At 34.8% G+C, this 22,312-nt stretch overlaps 1 protein-coding gene across 18 annotated transcripts in view; it reads right to left on the minus strand.

Moving 5' to 3' along the window:
* The window catches only part of HDAC9 (histone deacetylase 9), a 931,635-nt gene that overhangs the window by 176,964 nt on the left and 732,359 nt on the right, over positions 1-22,312 (minus strand). For all 18 annotated transcript variants that reach the window (XR_005789365.1, XM_040472481.1, XM_040472497.1 and 15 more), the window contains 4 exons: positions 20,312-20,367; positions 19,980-20,067; positions 14,168-14,287; positions 13,748-13,845 (listed from right to left, as the gene is read on the minus strand). Coding sequence is in view for 17 of the 18 variants with exons in the window: in XM_040472481.1 (XP_040328415.1) it covers positions 13,748-13,845; positions 14,168-14,287; positions 19,980-20,067; positions 20,312-20,367 (362 nt within the window). In the remaining variant the exon portion in view is untranslated. The remainder of the gene's footprint in view (positions 1-13,747; positions 13,846-14,167; positions 14,288-19,979; positions 20,068-20,311; positions 20,368-22,312) is intronic.

Consider the following 22,312-nt stretch of genomic DNA (forward strand, 5'->3'; position numbering starts at 1 on the left):
GACACATTCAGTCAATAACAGTGTCTAACGAAAAAGCAAATATTTTGAATTAGCTGAGTATTCTAAGACTCTTCTTTTTTTCTGATTGGTGTTGAGTTGATATCAGGTTCATCACTGACCAAGGTCTGTCAAGGGCCTCCTTAATTTCTTTTAGGAGAAATTAGGGAGTAAAGGCTTAGTTTTGTCTCCTTAATGCTAATTTCCCTGGGTTCTCCATGTGGTTACTTAGGTGAAGCCACATCCTTGGGGAGAATCAGTGCCAAATTCAGCCTGTACAAAAGAACACTCAGAAAGGAGTACTAAATGAATGGTCACCAGGATAATGCATGAAATGAGAACACATTAATGTCAAGTTTACTTAAATAATGCAAAAATAATTAACTTTTTATTTCAAAAAGAGCCAAATCAGATGGTGTCATTCATGATTTTCCTAACCAAAAGGTGTTAAATAGGACAGGAAATGGGCTCTGACTCCATGTCCCTTGGCTATTTATGGCATGTCCAGGTCTCTTCATCTAAGAGGGCTAAGGGGTGAATAATTATTACTTCATTAAGATGCAGAAACCATCTTTTTCAATTGCACCAAAAGAGGAATAGCAGCAAGCTTCAGGAGGATGGACTCTTTGGTGATACTATAGCTGACCCCTAAAGAGGGAGGCTTCCTCAGTTTTGCTTGCTTCTTGGCTTTGGACTGGATTGGGAACCCTTATGTATAACCTGTTTGTGAAACACTCTAGAAGCCAGGCTTTAATTTTGTAGAGTCTCCTGAGGGGTCTTTATTCCTGAGGGTGTCAGGACAACTCTCACACCACAGGAGGGTCCCTCACTTATTTCCACTTCAAAGGGGCATTAATAATAATCCTCCTTATTATAGAATCCAACCAGACCTTTTGTGTTTTGATGACTGAGAGGTGTTGTATATATATATATTTTCAATATATCAGGTGCAATATTTTCAGACCCCCAAAATAAACGTTCTTTCTGCGAAAAACAGGCACAAACAAAAATGTTTTGAAAAGTAATCACTTGTTTAAAAAATGGAAATTGGGCTTCTGTGTTCTAAGGAATGTATGTGCATAATGGTGAAATTCAACACTGGTAAATGATCTGACTACCTCAAAGTGAAGTTTTTGCCTTCCTACAGTGGCCTTTAACCCTGTCCTTTCCTCCAATCTGAGAAGAGCTGATGTTGATGGAACATATAATGGCCCCTTTCCTGTGTAGTAAAGTCAGCAATAAAGCTTAGTAATTAAGGGTACCAGGGAGGCCCAGCCCAGCAGGCTAGTGGTGTGGCGAACACTTTTAGAACTTCAAACAATATCAAAGTCACTAAGAAATGGGCCTAGCTCAGTTCTGGTTTGAATTAAGCCTCACTTCCACACGCACTTTTCAAATCCAAGCTCAGACAAGAAAGCCAAGGCCTTCTGGATTTCATTAGAGCCAATTATCTTATCTGTTTCATCTCAGGCCTGACCCTAAGGCTGGCAAACAGCTATTCAGTGCATTTGTGTGGTTGTTTGAGAAAGCCTCCAGTCAGCCAATGGCCCGAGGACCTGCTAATTAAAACACTGTTGCCCCCCTGCCTCTAGTGATTAAATATTTTCAAGCTTTTGTAAATAATTTTTCCATTCTTTGCCCCAAGCCTCAAAGGTCCAATACATGCAGTAATTTATTTAGTTTGTCAGAGAATACTGTTGGAAATAGGGTCATAATGGAACCTTTGGAAATTTTTATACGTCTTCGTACTTCTGAAAGTGACAGTTTATAAACCAGCTAAATGTGTATACTATTCCTGATGTAATTATGCCCTAATGGCCTTTCTCCTTTTGAAGTGATATAGTGTATAACAGGCTTACATTTTGTCAATAATCATATTTCCTCAAATGTCAACATAATATCTAGCATCGGAATTTAATGAGATCATTTAAGTCCTAGAAATTTTATCAAGGTATATTGCCTTCAAGTTTTTTGCCTGAGGGTGGGTCACAGTCACAAAAACAAGATTGGGAAGAAGACTAATCAAATTCTTGCTTGCTCTCTGTGGCAAGGAACTGCTAGAGAACATGGTGAATTCTTTCCAGAACCAACTTCTGAGAAATCAGTTGCGTGATTAATATGATGCCACTTGAGAAAATAAAACATTCAAGAAGAACACTGAATTAAAAACTTTTCCCAGACCTAATTTATATGCATAGTGATCTAAGAATCTCAGAATGATACTTACCTTGCATCTGACCTGTGGTGATGGGGAGGACATTAAAAACTTTCTTTATAGCTCTGACATACACTAAAGCACACATGGGTTTGGTAAATACCCTAGGAAGCCCACTATGACCCTCCTGACACATGGACTTCCCTGCCTCTGTGTTCCATGGGTTTCATATGGCCGCATGTACCAAAGTGCATGAAACTCCAGGCTGTCATGGACCAAACACAGACAGAGTGGGTAGACACAGCATGCAGACACCTCTCTTCCCCTTCTGCCCTGGGTACAGCCACATAGACTTATAGCTCTTCTAAGCCAATTCGGCCATGTTTTATTGGAGAAAAATAAAAACCCAGAGTTTTGTTTGTTGTTGTTGTTGCTCTTTTTGAAGTATTACAAGGAAAAATGTTGGCAGGCTCATTAGCTGCATCCAGTTTTCACTAACACACCTATGAAAAAGAACTATGGGACTGAACAGCTCTGTTTCTGTTGTTCTTAAAATGACACTTTGGTCTTATCCTAAATAATAGGCTTTTAATAAAAACATCCACCAAAGGCAAACAATTAAACAATACATAAAGCACCAGGGGGCAACGTCGTGGTTTAGTTACAGTCTGGAGCCATTCCAAAGGAGAACATGTGGGTATTTTACAAGGAACAATGCCCTTTTCCAAAGTTATTATGAAACAACAAAATTTTAAATTGGGCCTCATAAGTCCTTCAAATTTGGTACAAGATTTCATGCTCAGCTCTGATAATGGGAGTAAATCTTTATATACTAATTTTTTCCAAAGCATGTTTAGAGAACTGTGTCAAACATTTTATATATCAAAAACACACACACATCCATATGTACATATATACACACATATGGTATATGTGTACACATATCTGTATACATATATATCTAAACATAATGCAGTGTTATGTATTTATGTATGCATACATGTATGCAAATATAGCAAATATTATATATAATGCAATGATATATATCTATACGATATATATCATCGCTATTTTAGAAGACAGACAAAATATTAATTTGTTAAGTTTAAAAAATATTGACAATAGTAAACAGGTGAGTGATCCTTACATATTAATTAAATATTTTTCATTTGGATTCTAGATACAATTATTTGATTTTTATCAACTGTCATATCCTCAAGAAACAAAGTGAAATGTATTAACAAACTTTGGCAGACTTCAGTTCCCTGAAAAGTTTAGAATTTAATCATTTTTAACTAAATCAGTAAAATATGACACAGACCAGATTTTATTATTTCTGTCCCTGCCTTTTTCACCTGCTATAAATTATACTATATTTATGTAATTATATTTATTGGAAGGCAGTCATCACTGAATAATTTCTGTAATGATATTTTCAATCTAGAAATCCCGCACTATAAAAGGGAAACTCACACAAAGAAGGGAACTTGTATACACAAAGAAAAGTCAGAGGCTTGATGTCGTAACTTTAGTGTCTAAGAGACTTCTTCTGAAACTGAAAGCAGAGGGTCCAGTGACCAAGCTTTCTTGGGCTACAAAACTTTTAAATTATAGATTTGTACCCACTCCATTCTTGCTCTGGATTGCAAATAAATTCTTCACTATTTTGCCTTTGACTTTGTTCGAGTAAAAATGCCCCTTTGTTTCTAAAATTCAGTCCATAATAGTAACTCCAATATTATTTTAATTTCAAGAAGGTATCAACCAACAAAAATACACATCCTAGGTAAATCAATATTTTTGTTTTCAAGTACAACAATATGTATCTTTCTTTAATAGGTCAGATAATGTGTAGATGCTATTTTCCTGATGGACTTTTCCACAAGTGTCTTGGTATGCAAAATACCTTCAAAGTGAAATGTAGATGCACTTAAAAATTTTGCAAAGATTTAAAGGTGACTCAATCATCCATCACACCTCTTCTCCTACTCACTTTTTAAATTGCAAATATGAAATAAAATGGCAAGAATGTTATTTTGCTAAGTCTTTCCCATTAGAAATTAAGTAGTTCATAAATCCACTGCCCTCCATATGGCTTTACATAACATCAGTGCTGGTCTTCAGAATAGAAGATGTTTAGACAATCCCAAGACCGTGGTGCCCACAAGAAAGATGGGAGATTCAAAGAAAAGTCCTCACCCTTCTAAAAGAGTGCCAGGGGAGTTTAAATGTCTGCATAACATAAATGGGAACAGATGCTGATTTATAAGTTTCATCTACATTACATCAAATCATTGGGATGAAATATGGAAAACTGAGTCTATCATCCAGATGTTTGATGTCATGCAAAGGCTTGGACTATTCTCTGAAAGTCCTGCCTACCAGAAAATGGTGTAAACTTCAGCCCTGAGCCTCAAAAGTAGTATGTGAACAGATTTTCTGTTGAACAGAAGTTTTCCAAAGATGATTCCTCTACCTGGAAAAGTAAGTGAATTTCCCTTAGTGAACATTACCTTGTTCTCAAAAAAGGGACTACAAATTTGCATTTATGGTATATTAAAACAAAATTTCTCTTTTTCCACATTATTTGTCATCTCAACAAACTTAATAATAACAAACTTTAGGTATGAAATCATGGATATAAAGGGGAATTATTTAGTTTCAAGGAAACACATCTAAGACCCAAAGGCACTGAAATTTGGTTAATAGCTGTCCAAAGAAATATAAAATAAGTGACTTCTACTTGGTTTTATCTTACCAGTAAATGAAGCATAATATTAATATATTCACTAAAATTGTGGAAAAGTGTGACTCCATAGTTTCTCCATTATATTTATATAATAATTAAATGCAAGACAATTCCATTATTACAAGAAGATAAGTTAATGAATTGATCTGAGTTGCTTGACAACCCAAAAGATCTGCTATTTCTGGCCTAAAAACCTCCACATATTTCATGGAAAGCTTTCATCTCTTGATATCTCTGAGTATTATTACACATATGTTGGAAGGATTTTGTGCAAGAAAAAAGTTTTATAACCCATTGTTCCATCTTGAAAATAAAAACAAATCATTTTTAGTCACGCAAATTGCTTTCTTTCCTAGAACTGCTAGGGAAAAGATTTAATTGAACATAGCTACACTTTTAATTAGTCCTTATTATTTGGAAAACTGTATAACTGCTACACAAGTTCCTGGAAATTTTGGGCTTTAAAATTTCTAACTCAGAAGGGAAAAATGTTGTCTTAAAATTTTTACAGTGGATTTGACCTTTTTAAATAATAATAAAAACTATGTTGGAGCATTTGAACTACTTTAAATAGTTCTTCGCTGCAGATAATATAATTCGCCTTTCAAAACTTCAAGCACTTCAAGATACTTCCTGGACTTTTTACCTGAGCTCTCTACTGTCTAATAATATCATATCTCTTTGATGCTCAACTCAAAAATGAAGTTTGCAAGTTTCCTAAGGAAGACAGGTGTGCATAAGATCAATTTACTCTTAGGGTCAGGGAGCAGAATTCTAAGGGTATCTAGAGACACACACCTATAGAAATTGTAATTTTTTGATGAAAATTGGTACAATATGTTGCACAGATGAAAGAGAAAAAAATGTTGTTAAACTATACTTATTGCTGAAACTAAAGAGCAGATAGAGCTGACAGCTTTCTAAAATTTATTCCTATGGATCTTTTTCTTCTGACCTGTTCTGATAAAACTTCTTGAAACATCTCTACATGCTGAATATAAAGAAAAGAATCTGGACAATAAGTAAAAGTGTCCATCACATCAGCAGTAAATTCATATGCATTGCTCTTCATTGAAATAAAATATCAATAGATGAAAATCATTACTGCTTTGTTCCCAAGATTGATTGACAAGTTCAGATTTGAAGCCCACATCTTCTTTATTAGCCAAGTCTTTCAGAAACAGAAAATGTGGGCTTGATTTGTGAGCTATGATAAATGGTCTGGGAAAGATGGTAGTAGGGCCAATTTGATATGTACAGTATTTCATATTGGCAAATTGTTTCAAGAAATTCCACCCGCTTTCCCAAAATTTCTTCAACATCCTTGGGAAAATACATACTATCATGAGCATAATATATTTGGTTGTCACTAACAATTGAGAATCCATTTCAAGACTGGGAAGCATCAACCACAGCTCTTATAGACAAAATAAGACCCCAAATCATTTTTGCAGTATTGAGTATGATTTTTAGATGACAACAAATCATTCTTTATTTCAAAATTGGATCTAAAAGTTAATTTATCATTCTATATTCCATTAAAATTTAATTTGGTATTTCTCAAGTTCAATTATATACTCATTTCAAAAAATGTAAATGTATACATAAGAAAAAAATATTCCTTTTAAAAAGAGGGAAAACATATATTTCACACTGTAAATAGTCTGGTTATAAAAAGGAAGAAAAATTATAGGGGCTTTATTTGATAGGCTCTCTTATTATGTCAGATGAGGTAGAAAGGCACACAGAGAAGTGGCTTGGAGTTATTATGTAAGGGTAGTGAAAATCTAGGAGTTATTTTCAATTTTAAAAGTGTTACCAATTTAGATGTCCAAACCAAATGTTGGATAGACTAAAATGTATTTGCAAAGAATTTCTCACTATATTATTGTTTTGTCACTCCTACTCTTGATAGAGGAACTATAGCTTATAGCTTGGGGCCCAAAGAGTACTGTCTTCACATTCACTCTTACTGTCATTGAGTCCCTAATCACCATTTACCAGCTGTGGGACATCAGGAAACCTACTGAAACTCAAAAGGGGCTTGGTATCCTCATCTAGCAATTGGGAGCCCTTAACTTGTAAGATGAAAAAAAAAAATGAGCAACTAACAAATATTAAGTCTTCAATGAAGGGTCTATGCTATTATTATCATTACGTTATTTTTACAATGATACTACTTTCCACTCTCTTAGCATTAAATTATATTAAAATATGATAAAAGTAAGAACAATATAAAATACTTACTTAGTTGGCATTACTAACAAGAAAGAACATAAATATTTATTATGGTCTTACCTCTTTCTCAGACAGAATTTAGCAATCTCTTATATATGACAAGAATATTTAGAAGTCAGTCCTCTAAAATTAGAATAGTGATGGTATGTTTGCTTAAATAACAAGGAGACAAAATAAAATATTGCACTTATTTATGTCCCCTGACCAAAATTATCTACCATCTTTCCATGGTAAACTCAACCACTCTAAGAAAACTCCAGGATAATCATTACTGTTTAGCTGTCTAAGGAACACTTGCTTTATGAATATGACAATAAAGGGTTCAATTCTTTGTTCTCAAGTTATATGTGTATTTTTTTTAATTTTTTGCCACAGGTGGGAAAGAATCATAGAAAGCCAAGGTTCCCATTTTAAAGATGCTGCACCTAGAACAGAACCAACAGTTTAGTGAAGTGAGAATAACTATGCTATCTAGTCAAGTTTCCAGTCACAGTCTTGTATTAATGGATTTTCAATTTGTTTATATCATTAAAGCAAACAGTTATGAACCAAAGACAGGAGAAAAAGATATAGGCTGTTTGGACTGTGTATGTACTCAAATGATTGGACTGCTTGGAAGATGTAACAAATATACCCACTTGGTTATGTGGTCTAAGTATTTTAGCAAAGGCCATATTTATAACTACAAATATTCTGATTAGAGAGAATTCATAAGTCAGTAAAGAAAAAATAGGTAGTTTACAAAAAAGTAACAACAAAAATTTTGGGTAGATGTTTTCTAAATTAGAAAACTCACTCAAATCCCCTTTTTTAGTTGGCATACGAACAATCTCAGTGAAATAGAATAGTCTGGGTCAGAGTTTTCCCCTGAATATTCCTTAATAACTACTATTTATAGATACTTTGTCCTTTGGAAATCCTCAACACTAGCAAATATTAATTATGGTACTACAGACTATAACACACTAGCTTGGGAGTTGTTATTTCTTAAATCACAACTTGTTTGTATCAAAGGAACCCAAATCAACAGTTCTATTCTACTCTCTTAGCTACTCTTCAGTGTATGTCAAATGAGTCATTTATTATTTTAACAAAACCTGATTTTAAGGGGCTTGTACTTCGTTTTTGAAATTAAAAAGCTACACAGGAATTGTCATGTATTCACTCATTCACTCGTTCATTTATTTATTGAATAAAATAGGCAACATTTCAAGAACTACTAATGTCCTCCTTCCACATTGGAAACTGCTCATTTTTAAAAAACATTTGGAGATGTTGACTTCATTAGATTTAATTAGGAGCATGAGATATTGTGTCCTGCCCACTATAAACAAACAATTTAAATGGTCTTTTATAAATAATCATTTAAACATCTGCAGAACTCTTAAAGAATTTTTAGAAAAAATAATGCATCCAGTGCTCATCTAGGGACTATAGATGAAACAGAACAATTGGGAAAATATTTTGAAGTGACGGAAACAGACCCTGCATAGCAGGCATTCAAAAAAATATTTATTAAATGAAGAGAAGACATCTGACAATATTATAACCAAATGAATGAGTGTTCAGAGTTCCTTGTAAAATATACTCCTTGAGGAGCCAAGAGATAGATAGGTTTCAGATTTTTGCTAGGGTGACTTAATGCCAGGGGTTTCCAGTGCTTCTACTGTAGCCAGTATCATTTCCTCTCTAACTCATTCATTTATTCATTGATTCATCCAGCCAGCATCACTGAATAGCTCTTTTTTTGCAATGCTGTGTACCAGACATTTGTGACTTAGATTGGGGGTTAAGGTCTTATATTTTGGTAGAATTTCATTGTGCTTTATAACTCCTTAGTCTCTTAATTGATGAACAATAGGAAAGAGTAGCAATGTGGTGTGACAGAGAAATTTTAAGAGCCATAAACTGAATGCACACCATGGCACTTACACTTAGTAGTTCTGTGGCTTATGCAAACAAACCATTTAAAAATTAGCCATAATGTTTATAAAAGTTCTAATCTAGGACCTTGCATTTAAGACATCAATAAATAAACATTAAAAAAAATTTTAAGGGGCACCTGGGTGGCTCAGTTGGTTAAGCGTCTGACTTCGGCTCAGGTCATGAGCTTGCAGTTCATGGGTTCAGGCCCCACGTCGGGCTCTGTACTGACAGCTCAGAGCCGGAGCCTGCTTCAGATCCTGTCTCCCTCTCTCTCTGCTCCTTGCCCACTCACACTATCTCTCTCTCTCTCAAAAATAAACATTAAAAAAAAATTTTTTAAATTTTTAAAAATGGGGGGCGCCTGGGTGGCTCAGTCAGTTAAGTGTCCAACTTTGGCTCAAGTCATGATCTTGCAGTCTGTGACTTTGAACCCCGCATTGGACTCTGTGCTGACAGCTTAGAGCCTGGAGATTCTGTGTCTCCCTCTCCCTCTGGCCCTCCCCCACTCAGGCTCACTCACTCTCTTTCTCTCTCTCTTTCAAAACTAAATAAACATTAAAAAAAATTTTTTTAAAGACCTCAATAAAGATAGCCATAATTATTTTATGAAATGGTAGTCTTGGAATACACTTTAGTTCAACATAAAAGATATCTGATATTATTGGATATTTTTTAAAGTTATGAAAAATCTTAAATATATTTTCGATTTTTTAGGGATGAACAATAACTACATGGAAGAAATAACTAGTTATGTGAACTAATTTACATATTCAATTTAACTTTTAAAATTATTTTAAAGCTTATAGAAAACATGAAATTTTTTCATTTGCCTGCAATATTCTTTTTGCTATAGAAAAAGCACATAATAGAAACCACAAGAATAATCTATGTGACAAACACTGGTAAAACAAGCAGCCATCTTATATTTCCCTATAGCTGCACAGAGAGAGGCTTTCCCTCCAAAGATACTATCAATTAAAAATTGATTAACAATTAAAAATTAAGAAAAAAAGAAAAGGCCCCATTTACTTTTTCCTCCATCTTCATATACTGCACCCACAAATGGATGCCAGAAAGATCTTCAGTTTTAATACCGGGAAACAAGGGTTGTATTAAGAAGTATATGCTTATAAAGTAATACTACATCAAAAATTGTTTTTGGAGTTTATCTTACTAAAACTCCAGATTAGAAAGGAATTTATATATTCATATGGGCAATTCTTTGCCAACAAAACAGTTTATGGAGTATGATCCATATTCCTGCCAGGCAATCCCACCCTTAAACTCTTAAGCCAACAGAGCAAGATCATTTCATGACTCTATGGTTTTCACAGTCTATTTTCTCTGCTTCGTATAAGTGCCCCCTACTCCAATTGCTTTACCCCTTGAAAACTCACTCATCCTTGAAAACACAGGTCCAACAAAACTTGATGAAGCCTTTCCTGAAACTCTTCAGGAATAGTTCACTATATTATCCCCTCTATGTCTAAGCACATTTGTTCTCTAGAATAGTAAGCATCACTTCTTTTATGATCCTGAGCAAGTCAGCTCAAAATTCCAAGTACTCATCACTGTGCCTGGTACACAATATGTGTTCTATGAATGTTTTTGAAGAGATGATTTACTTTCTTGATTCCTCTATAACAACTTCACAAGTACTTCTAGTCATACAAGTTGAATGGCAAAGAGACCTCGTATAGTTCAAAATTAACAGAATTATTATGGTTTAAATCTGGTTTCTAAATAGCTATAAACCTTAAAAGCTAAAATTTTACATTTCATCTGCCTAGCTAGGTAATATTGCTTGTCCTCTAACTAAGCTTAGGTATGGTGACTGCACTGGGAAGTTTAGAAAAGTTTACTAATATAAAGTGTCTGCATTCCAGGCAAACAGAAAGTACCACTCTTGAGGACATTCAGTCACTTTCAAGAGCACTTGATTCACTTACCATTTCATTCAAAAAACAATAATGTATACTTACTATCTGTTTTCACATTATTTAATGAAATTGTTGTGTTCAAAGGGGTTATTCAAACAACTTTTTAAATTAATTAATTAACTAACTATTTTTCTGAGAAAGACCCAGAGCATGAGTGGGGCAGGGGCAGAGAGAGGGGGAGACATAGAACCCAAAGCAGACTCCAGGCTCTGAGTTGTCAGCACAGAGCCCTACTCTGGGCTGGAACCCATCAACAGTGAGATCATGACCTGAGCCAAAGTCAGATGCTTATCCAACTGAGCCACCCAGGTGCCCCCAAAGGGGTTCTTTGAAAACATTCTTACCCACCATTCACTTTGTGATGTGAGAACAAGTAGTACAAAATACAAACTCTCTTTCCCTGCTAGGTATGCATAATCCATTTTAGGTAAAGCCTTAATACCCCAAATAGTATTATGATAATAAAAAAACTAAGAATTCCATATTGCAGATCAATGGATATAATCATTGCTATAGTAAGGTTGACAATTAAATGTATCATGCTAGTTACCAAGTTAACTTGGTAAACAAATAAATTCTTATGTGACGTATTAAAGTGTTTATCCCATTAGAGTTCCTTTAAAATATTAATAATGTTTCGTAAGTTGCAAATATAGGTAAACAGAATTCATAGCAGTGAAACTTCTGAAGTTTCTTAATGCAATTTTTTAGTGTCATTATAAATTAACCCAAAATATCTTTATAGGCAACCCAGTCTTTAAGTAAATAAACTTATTTCAGCTATTTTTTTTTCTGTAAATAGTATAGATATTTGAGGGTATATATTTTTTCCAAAATAAAAATCTGGAATGTGAGTAGAATTGTCCTTAGTGTCTCAAAACCAAATTTACTTATTATTTTATTTTAGAAAGAGAGAGAGTGAGCAGAGGAGAGGGACAGAGGGAGAGAGAGAATCGTAAGCATGCTCCACATTCCGTGCAGAGCCCAACATGGGACTTGATCTTATGACCCTGGAACCATGACCTGAGCTGAAATCAAGAGTTGGGCACTCAACTGACTGAGCCACCCTGGACACCCCTAAATATATTTATTTTTAATGTATTTTTTTGAAAATAGATATTTTCTTTCATTTTCCTGGGCCTGTTTGCAAATGAAAAATAACTGAAATGAGAAATTGAAGTATGCATGATATACAGGACAGCAGAAACTCACTAAAACTTAACTTGTGGAAGAATTTCCCTATTATATCCTTAAGTTTCAAATACATCATCAATAGGATTTTCGCCTTGGGAATTTATAAATGGTAAATTTAAAAATAATGCTTCTAAGATTTCTTATGCAGTTGTTTGTTTTGCTTTCCACTAAACAAAACACCCCCAAATCATGCATTAACAATAGGTTAAAATCTCCTAAAATCTTGCAAGTGAGGTAATATTGACATAATTTGATATTAAAATAGTCCTTTACAAGGACTGATAGTATGTTTTCAACACCAGAGAATTAATGTCTTTAAAAAAAAACTCCATATCCAAAAGAAAGCTTTTAACTTATTGCATTTCTTGCTTGAATTAATTTTAAAAGTTCTTTATAGGAGAAAATAGCAGAACATAATATGTATATACAAACCTATCTTTCAATTACTGCTTACATTTTGTAGAGAAACTGAAAACAATGAATTAATCAGTTGATTTTTTTTAATTTATATTTTAAAATATAATTTGTTGTCAAGTTGGCTAACATACAGTGTATACAGTGTGCTCTTGGCTTTGGGAGTAGATTCCCATGATAAATACATCACTTACATACAAGTGCTGGTCTCAACAAGTGTGCTCCTCAATGCCCATCACCCATTTTCCCCTCCCCCCCCCCCCCCCCCCCCTTATCAACTCTCAGTTTGAGATGTGGTTTATATATACAATGGAATACTACTTGGCAATGAGAAAGAAATCTTGCCATTTGCAACAACGTGGATGGAAGTGGAGGTTATTATGCTAAGTGAAATAAGTCAGTCAGAGAAAGACAGATACCATATGTTTTCACTCATATGTGGGATTTGAGAGATGTAACAGAGGACAATGGGGAAAGGGAAGGGGAAAAAATAGTTTCAAACAGAGAGGGAGACAAACCATAAAAGACTCTTAAATACAGAGAATCAATTGATGTTTTAATGTGAGAGGGAAAATATACATATTATGAAAGAGAAAAGTCATTTACTCTACCATGAAATCAGACTGCCTAGGCCAAAATTCCAAAAGTGAGCTAGCTCCTCAGAACCAAGAATGCTGAGTGGTGCTATGTGCAAAAGGGAATCGTAGTCCAATGAAATTTGGGAAATGCCTGTTCAACAAAATTAAGTAGGTAACAAAGGACTTTTCAGAGCATCTAATATGCTAACGTTCATTCTAAATCACATGTTATAATAAGCAGAAGTTTCCAGAACTACTTAATAAAATTTTTCCCTTTCCTTTTTTGTAGAGAGGGGATAGCATGCCTATGCCATTGGCCATATACCTATACAACTACAATTAGGTTTTGATGTACCTTTTTTTCTTACACATATTCTTTATGTGGCTTTGTAGCAATATTCAGTTCCCCTAAACCAAACATTTTTTAGAGCTTTGATGGAATGGCTCCTTTAGCCACTTTCCCTTGTTTAAAACTTACATTTCTCTTTTACAACTCGTGTTGTTTCAATGGACATTTGTTTTCTAATTTGCCACTCTCAGAAAAAGAAGTACCAACCTGAATGCTTCAAGGTACTCAATATCTCCCATGGGGGGATCAAGGCCACCTGTCCAGGCAATATTTATATTGTATCCTTCTCCTAGCCCTGTTCCAACCTAGGAAGAAAAAAAAAAAAAAAAACAACAACACAGTGGGCAGATGAGGGTGCAGGGAAGAAAGCAAGAAGAGAGGAAAACAAACACATGTGAGCTCTCGAAATAAACATCAAACAACATGTCAAATCAGCCCAACCTTGCTTGACAACCAGTGCTCTGGGTTATGCACTTGTTCTGCACTGGTTCTTGGTCCCATGGGACAATTCAGTAATCTCGTGTAATTTAAAACACCAGCAAAGGACAAGAAAATTAGGGGTAATCATGCAATGCAATTACCTGAAAGATAAAAATAAAAGTGGGGCTCTAAAGAAATAAACCGAACCTCATTTGGGGCTCCACTGCCAGGGAAAAAGTTCCCTTCATCATAGCGATGGAGTGAAATATACAGGATGCTGGGGTCAGCATAAAAGGCCTGCTGTGTACCATTTCCATGGTGAACATCCTACAGGGAAAAGAAAACAGATGACAAATACAGTCATGTCTAACTCTGCGTGGAGACAACTTTTCTCATTTCTAGTTCCCTTTCTACCCCACCCTCCTTCTCATTTTCTGTCTTCTCACTATGTCCCCCTTTCTTTCTCCCATTCAGCTTGCTTCCACACCACCCCCTTTACTTCCTGAACCTTTCAGGCAAATTACCCTTTAATGCACTCATTTTTTAAACTGGCTTCTAAAAATCAGGAAACCACAGCGAACATGCCCTGGAGACTCCAGATGAGCAGTCACTGAGAAAGCCCAGTCCTTTGGTACAATTAGATATTTATACACCGGCCCTTTGTACTCTTTGCTTCAGTGATGGAATCTCGCATCCTGTTTTATGGAGGAATTTTATGACTTATTAACTGCCAACAGTTCATAACCCCTCAGGCTTAATTAACTAGCCTCATTGGCCTCTGAAGAAAGACTAATGTTTAAACTACAAACTAGTATTTTGCAGAAGGATCTATGGCTTCCAGAGCATTTTCACAATTCTTGACAGAACACTAAACATACGTGTATGCATTGATTTGCCAAGTCCCACCATTAAGGTCAAAGGCTTTGCAACCAGCTGAGTAAATTGGCTTTCTTGGAGCATTCAGTTCAGTTAGCAATCCCTCAGCAGTTAGAATCACTTCAAAAGAGACGCCAGATGCAAAAAGGACTTCATACTTTATTTTGGTAAAATTGTGACGGCAAGAGTCGAAGACACAGGAGCATGAGCTCATCAGCTATTAAATCATCTGGGCCAACGCAGAAAGATGGCATGGAGCTTTATGCAACCTTGTCCAATCTGCCTAATTTTAATATTATATCATGGCTCTCTTCCCCAGCCTCCTTCTCTTTTTTCTTTCCCCACACCATACTGCCCTTCCTACAAAGAAACAAAAAAACAAACAAACAAACAAACAAAACAGCTTGTGTCATTAAAATGAATGAAAACAAATTCTTAGGACATTTGTATATGATAATGATTTAAAATGTAACAGTTATTTGGTTCTATTGTTTTATGAGATAGATACATGCTGGAAATGATAAAAGAAATGGGAAAAAGAAAACTAAGAGCATTTTTTAAATTATCTTCACTGAAAGAGCTCAAGTGTTAATCTCAATTAATATGCTTCCTAATATCTCCAAACAAAATAACACAGACAACTCTCAAAAGTTAATAACTTATATATTTGTATTCAAAATAACATTACTGCTACATGTGCAACATATACAATTTCCAGTTTTGTTTAAAAAGTTTTAGTCACTTGTCACTATGTACTTATATTGTACTTTATTTTGTATCAGTAAAAATCTTACTAGTTTCAACAATGATCCCTACAACTTTTGTGTCAGACACTTTATATTAACTAGTCTGAATGGATTATATAACAAGTATATGAGGTATATGATATTATCCCTAATTTAAAAGATAAGTAGACTGAGGTTCAGAGAGTTTCAGTAATTTACTAAGACTATACAGAGGAAAAGTTGCAAGACTGGATCTTGAATTCACTTCTTACTCCCAAAGCCAAACTCATAACCATTATATATTAACTTACACTTTACATTAATTACCACTTCGATCCTCTTAGCAAATGTGTGAAGTAAGATTGGTGGTCATCATTGCTCTTTATTGAGGTTTACATAACTTGTCTTCAACTTCCAGCCCAGAACTCTCTCACTAAATACCATCAAGGTCTCACTTTGTTGGTTTCTGAAAGCCTGCACTGAGCTTGCTATCCACAGTGTACACATATACTAATCGTCTCCTCCTTTCATATTATACACATATCCAAAATCAATTAAGGAATCATAAAATATTGGGATCATATTATATATCATATAAGGAATCATAAAATATGCATCCAGAAACTTGTGGCTGAAGGCATACACATCAGGAGAAAATATAGCTTGGTGAAAATATATTAATCCAGGGATTTGTGAATGTTCAAAAAAAAAAAAAAAAAGGAAGGCAGAGATAGTATAGCTATTTTCCTTTATGTGAGCAAAAATGAAACTAAACCATAATGTCTTTTTAATTTGCTACTAGATACCTAGAGGATGGGCAAACAAAATACTATAGAAAATAGTAATGAAGGAAGGCTTGCATTATTACTACAATGACAGAAGTTTTAGTCAGCATTGGAAGAAAAAATTGTTCTGGCCCTAAATAGGTCTACATTTTGAAAACCAGAAAAATAAGGCATTAATTACTCTTGTTTCTTTAGTGATGTTATAAAGGCTTATTTAAGAAGGTCAAATAAAAGATGATAAATTGTCTTATATATAAAATCATTTGCTCTTGAAAATGCGTTGGGTGCTTATTGCATACTTTTCTGAATAATAAATCTAATCTTGCCCACAGTATAATACGGATCCAACAGATATAATTAAAATACACAAACCCATTCTAAAAATACTTGGATAAATTTTTGATTCCATGTTCATATTCACAAAGTATTTAGGAATAAAGACAAGTCCAAATATGCCTTTTGTTTGGGGCAACAATTTATAATATAACCTTGAGAATACTTTTTCAACTTTCCCTGCTGTAAAACTATTTATAAAAAGTACTTACTACTCAGGTATGATCTGAATATTTTCTCTCCATAGCAACAAATATATGCTACAGTAATATAAGAAAACTATTGGTGATTGTGAGGAATTACTACAATAATGAGATGAAATGAATCATTAAATGCCTCAAAATTTACTAGGATTTACTGAGAAATGATGAAAAATCATTTCAATATTTTACTTGTTAAAATATATTATGAAAATTTATTTTCTATAAAGATTTAGGACCAATGTGTTTTCATTATAATGTTATACAGCTTTAAATAAATCATATATTTGGCCAGCTAATGTCACTTATAATTATCTAGAACAGGCACTTGTGACAATTCTCTTGTCAAATTTGGTGCTTGACTAAAAATAGAATTGCCCAAAATCTAGGGACATTTGAAGTGACTTTTTAATGAAGAAAGTCTAAATGTTTTATTTTCAATTGAAAGTCACATTGCATAAAAGCTACCTGAGTCAGGGAAGCAAATCCTACTTTCTAGGACGGTTCATGCCCTGAACACAATGAACAGTTTCTTATGAGTTGAAAAGCAAGTGCACCTGCTCCCTCTCCTCACCACTCTGAATGTCTCTGGAATCTTCCCCAGAAGGAGAATTGGAATGAATAAGCTCCAAAGATCAACTAGAATCATTCCTGCCCAAAATACTCAACGCCTCGGAATTTGCCTGTGGCCCCAAATAGGAGGTGAAGTAGAGCTCTGGATCTCTATTTATCTATTTACTAGGCATATAAAAATGATGAAACTAGCTGCTGGACAATAGTAGTTTTGCCCTCTGTTGGCCCAAGAATTGTGGAGCTAGTTCACACTGATTAGCCTAAAGTGAATAACTGCAGATATGCAGGAATGAAATTATTGTACCATTGAAGAACCTTCACTTCTCCTTTGCTAACTTGCAGAACAGACCTGTCAGCCAGGGAGAACGGATGTCTCTGAGCCACGTGGCACTTTAAAACTTCCTTCTCGGCAGCTGGAAGAAAACAAGGGAATTTCCTCAAAGTATCCCTGCAGCTGCAGAATTTGGAAGACTTGAAAGTTAGAATATGTGGGCTGGTGGTGATCTCAGAGGCAACCCTTTGGATAGAACCTCATATATTTGGAGGATCTGAAACAGAAACTTCTCCTCTACTATAGCCTGCTGGGAATTTAGTATTCTTTATGATTGAATAATAGAGCAAATTTATAATCAAAGGCCAGCAAGCTTATAGGACATTCCTTGGAGCTACCAAACAATTTATTTTTACAAATCAGATTGAATTATCTAGAGTAGTCTTATATTAACATATAAGAATATAAACATTAGATATTTAATATAGATATGCATCACATGTTCAAAGAAGTAAAATTTTATATACAAATCCTATGAGGTACAAAGTATCGATCACAAGCAAGGCATTTTAGCTTTTAAGTCGATTATACAATTTATTACTTTAGAGTTTGGGTATTACAAATGTGTTTTCAAAGGGAACTTAACAGTTATTGATTATCTTCACAGAACCATAAAATGATAGAAGAAATTCCTTAGAAATTAATACTAAAATAATTTTTAAGGATAGGACAAACAGTTTACCAATCTCCTTCCTGCATAATTTTGACAAATTTAGAAAACTTAGAAAAATTTTCCTACAATCCTTGGTCTTCATCAAGTTTTTGGCTTATCTTTATGGTACTAGAAGCATATTATATTACTTTTTAAATTTACTAGGTTATAAATCATGTAAATCTATAATTATCAATTATTGAAAATGTCATTTTGTGTGTACATGGGAATAGAGGTATTGATGTTCTCATTTTTGTAAAATTTTAAGACCTTTAAGACCTTGCTGCTGTAGTATATCTAGACCTTCAACACATTTCTTTAATGGTGAACTATGACCTACAGTGAAACTCAAGCATATTTGGAAAATACATGGAAAATTTTCAGCACCAAAGTGCTTCTAGGGAGGCTATGATGCAGTACGTGGAAAACATCCATTCCTACCAAGCATTAGAAACAGTTATCAGTCTTTCATTCCTTTTATCTTCATTTCAATTTAACTAAGTATTTCTTCACATGGCTTTGTTCATGCTTTCTAAAACCCTTTAGTGTGTTTGCTTAACTGAATCAGAGGGCTGGATGGTGAGGCCACGACTTCCCAATAAGATTTAATTATGAGTGCAGATATGAACAAGATTTAGACTATTAAGCCTTGCACTTCAAAAAAACTTTTAACATATTTTGCCTTTAAATCTTTTATCACCTGCAAAAATTAATTAAGTGCAGATGTAGCAGGTTCGCTTTGGATGCCAGGGTTCATTTCCTGTCTATGCTTTGTCAGACAACCTATTACACCTCCTCGTGAACTGGAGGCAAACCGAAAACGGGGCTCATAAATCACCAGTCAGTTTTCTTTCGCCCTTTCCTGGGCTGGCCTTTTTGTATGGGGCAGATCTCCAGCTCATTATTCATGAATATACTATAGACAACATGCCAAGTGTCATCTGCATTTAAACAAACCATTTGTTAAACAAATTATAACTCTATTGTGTAAGAATGCATCATGTTAAAATGCAAGACTAATCTAATGCCTCTGACTTTTAATCACTCAAGGTTCCTGCCAGGAGTCATCCCAAACTGGCATACATGATCTGAGATCTTTCAGAAAGAATGACATGCTGACTTGTTTTAATAATACCACTGTTGCACAACAAGCAACATGATTGCTAACCAGGGGAAGTGGCCAATTGGTTACCAAAGCAACAGCATTCTTTCCAGCACATCTGACTATTTAAAGTCTATATTCTGCAGGGAAAAGTAAATTCAGGTTCTGTTGGATTATTTTAACTGTGGAAGTATCAATTCATTTAAGGATCATAAAAGTTGCCCTGATCTGCGCCTTCTTCTCATTAAATTGCAGTTAACACCATGAAAGTGAAACGTGAATGTTTATGGTTTCAGAACTGCAATCCTGAATTTAATGAGTTTCCACATTCAAAGGATGTTGTTTGCAAGTGCTAAAAGCAAGACAACGTAACAGAGAAATACAAATTCATTCCCTTTTATCTGAAGTCAGTGAAAATGCAGCTCTGGCCAGGAATACATACCAGATCTACAATCAATATCTTGCTTATATTTAGTTGGTCTCTCAAGTATTTGGCGGTAATTGCAACTGAATTAAAAAAGCAGAACCCCCTGCGGAAAAGAGAAGAACAGAGAAATAAGAAAGCAAATCAGCCAGGAAAACCATTATAAATAATGTTCAGAGCATTTTTTAAAATGCTATATGATCTCTGAAGCCATAAATCTGCTTCTAGGAGTACCTTGCAAGATTTTTCAGTCCATCTGCTAACAATTAGAGGCTTCAGAGACATGCACGGGGCAGGTGACCGCCAGGAACCGTGGCGCTTGGAGATGGGCAACAGTCCCTGGTACTTACATGGCTGTGGATTCTTCAGCATGATGGCCTGGGGGCCTTACAACAGCAAACCCATTCTGTAAAAACAAGACAGGTTTTCAGTGATCAGATATGGGAGGATGGCTTGGATCTCCATGTTCTACAGAGCATCAGGCACACATGAAAAGATTCAAGTCTGTAACAGATTTCAGAGCTTGTTTTCTTGCCCCTATTGTCATTTCATAGAGTGAACAGAAACAATATATATGATCACATTTTCTCAGATCATGTCTCAAAAAGAAGGCTCCCACTGAGCCAGGGGAAGAACAGGGATTTGGGAGTTGTACCTAACTGGCAAATATGCAGGTCAGCTGTTACCCTAGCATGATTCATTTTCAAGAACTTCTTATTTTATGACAACAACATTGTACAGAGGGAGAAGAAATTCACTCTTCGTGAGGTTTGGGTCAAAATTTTAAAAGACCAGGGAAGATCCAAAGTGAAAATTCTTTAGCCGGATTCTCTTAATGGTTATTTCCATTCCATTGTCAGCAAAATGATAAATTTATACTCACACACTCACATACACACAAAAGAAACGCCAGAAAGGTGAAAAAGAGAACAATGGAAAGCCCATATTTCTTCCAGTCTATAAATTTAGCTTGGATGACTGCCAAGACTTGCAACTTTATTGGATTCCCTAAGTCAATTTCTAGCCCACATTCTGGAATTTTATAAAGAATTCCAGGGCTGAGTAGCAATCAGATCTATCCATGATCAAGGAATGCCTTAACCTCCAGATTAGTTGGAATGCATCACGGAAAGCTGAAGTAACTCCAGCATGAAGGCAAGGAACTATAAATCCTTACAAAGCCAGCATGCTCAGAAAAATTGGGTTGCTTGATGTGAAAAAAAAAAAAATCATTCATCAGATGGTTCACACCACCTTTCACTTAAGTATGATTCAAGTAACATGCTCAAAGATATTTTTTTAATATAGAAACCTAAAACTTTTGAAATAATTTTAATACACCCCAGGGATTTTTTTTCCCAAATCTTACTGCAGTCATAAAGATAGTATCAAGACAAATGATTTATTCCTTAGGACTTTAAATATACATAAATTTACATAAATATTCTAGAACATTATGGTAACCAACATACAATGAGCTAATTTGCTATATATTTTGATAAGCATATAGATAATGATAATCTCAGAAGCAAATTAGGAGTTAAATCAATATCAATTACAAATGTAGACATGATGATAAACATATTTCCTATTATTGTTCTTAAGGTACTTACTATCGGTCTGGCAATAAAAGACTAATATGAGAGAAACTATTAATGAATAGTCAAGACTAAAGAGACTGAAATTTTAAGATTGTAGAATAAGGCTTTAGTGTGCTATTGGACTTCTGGGGATATATTTTTTTTTTTAATTTTTTTTTCAACGTTTTTATTTATTTTTGGGACAGAGAGAGACAGAGCATGAACGGGGGAGGGGCAGAGAGAGAGGGAGACACAGAATTGGAAACAGGCTCCAGGCTCTGAGCCATCAGCCCAGAGCCTGACGCGGGGCTCGAACTCACGGACCGCGAGATCATGACCTGGCTGAAGTCGGACGCTTAACCGACTGCGCCACCCAGGCGCCCCCTAGGGATAGATTATTAAGTACATATTATGATAAGTGCAAACATCCTGTTTGGAAAAACAACAGGATGAAAATAACAAATATGATACACGGCAATGTAATTAGCATGTAATGAATTTCTGTAACTGGATTCACAATACTAATAATCTTTGACAATTCAATTAAAACTAGTATGTTTTACAGGTAAAGGGCTATAAAGAAGAAAAAATTCAGTGATCAATATGAAAAATATTCAACTAAATTATCAAATAAAAGCAAACTAAATCCTAACAGAAAAACATTTTTTGACCCAAGACATTGGAATTTTTTGCAATACTCTGTACTGACAATGCAATGGTACTTTATATCCTCAAAAATGCTGCTTAGAAGAAGATAATATAGCCTTTCTG

Source organism: Herpailurus yagouaroundi, unplaced genomic scaffold (genome assembly GCF_014898765.1).
Source record: "Herpailurus yagouaroundi ecotype Mexico unplaced genomic scaffold, PumYag 100, whole genome shotgun sequence".
NCBI classification, from domain to species: domain Eukaryota; kingdom Metazoa; phylum Chordata; class Mammalia; order Carnivora; family Felidae; genus Herpailurus; species Herpailurus yagouaroundi.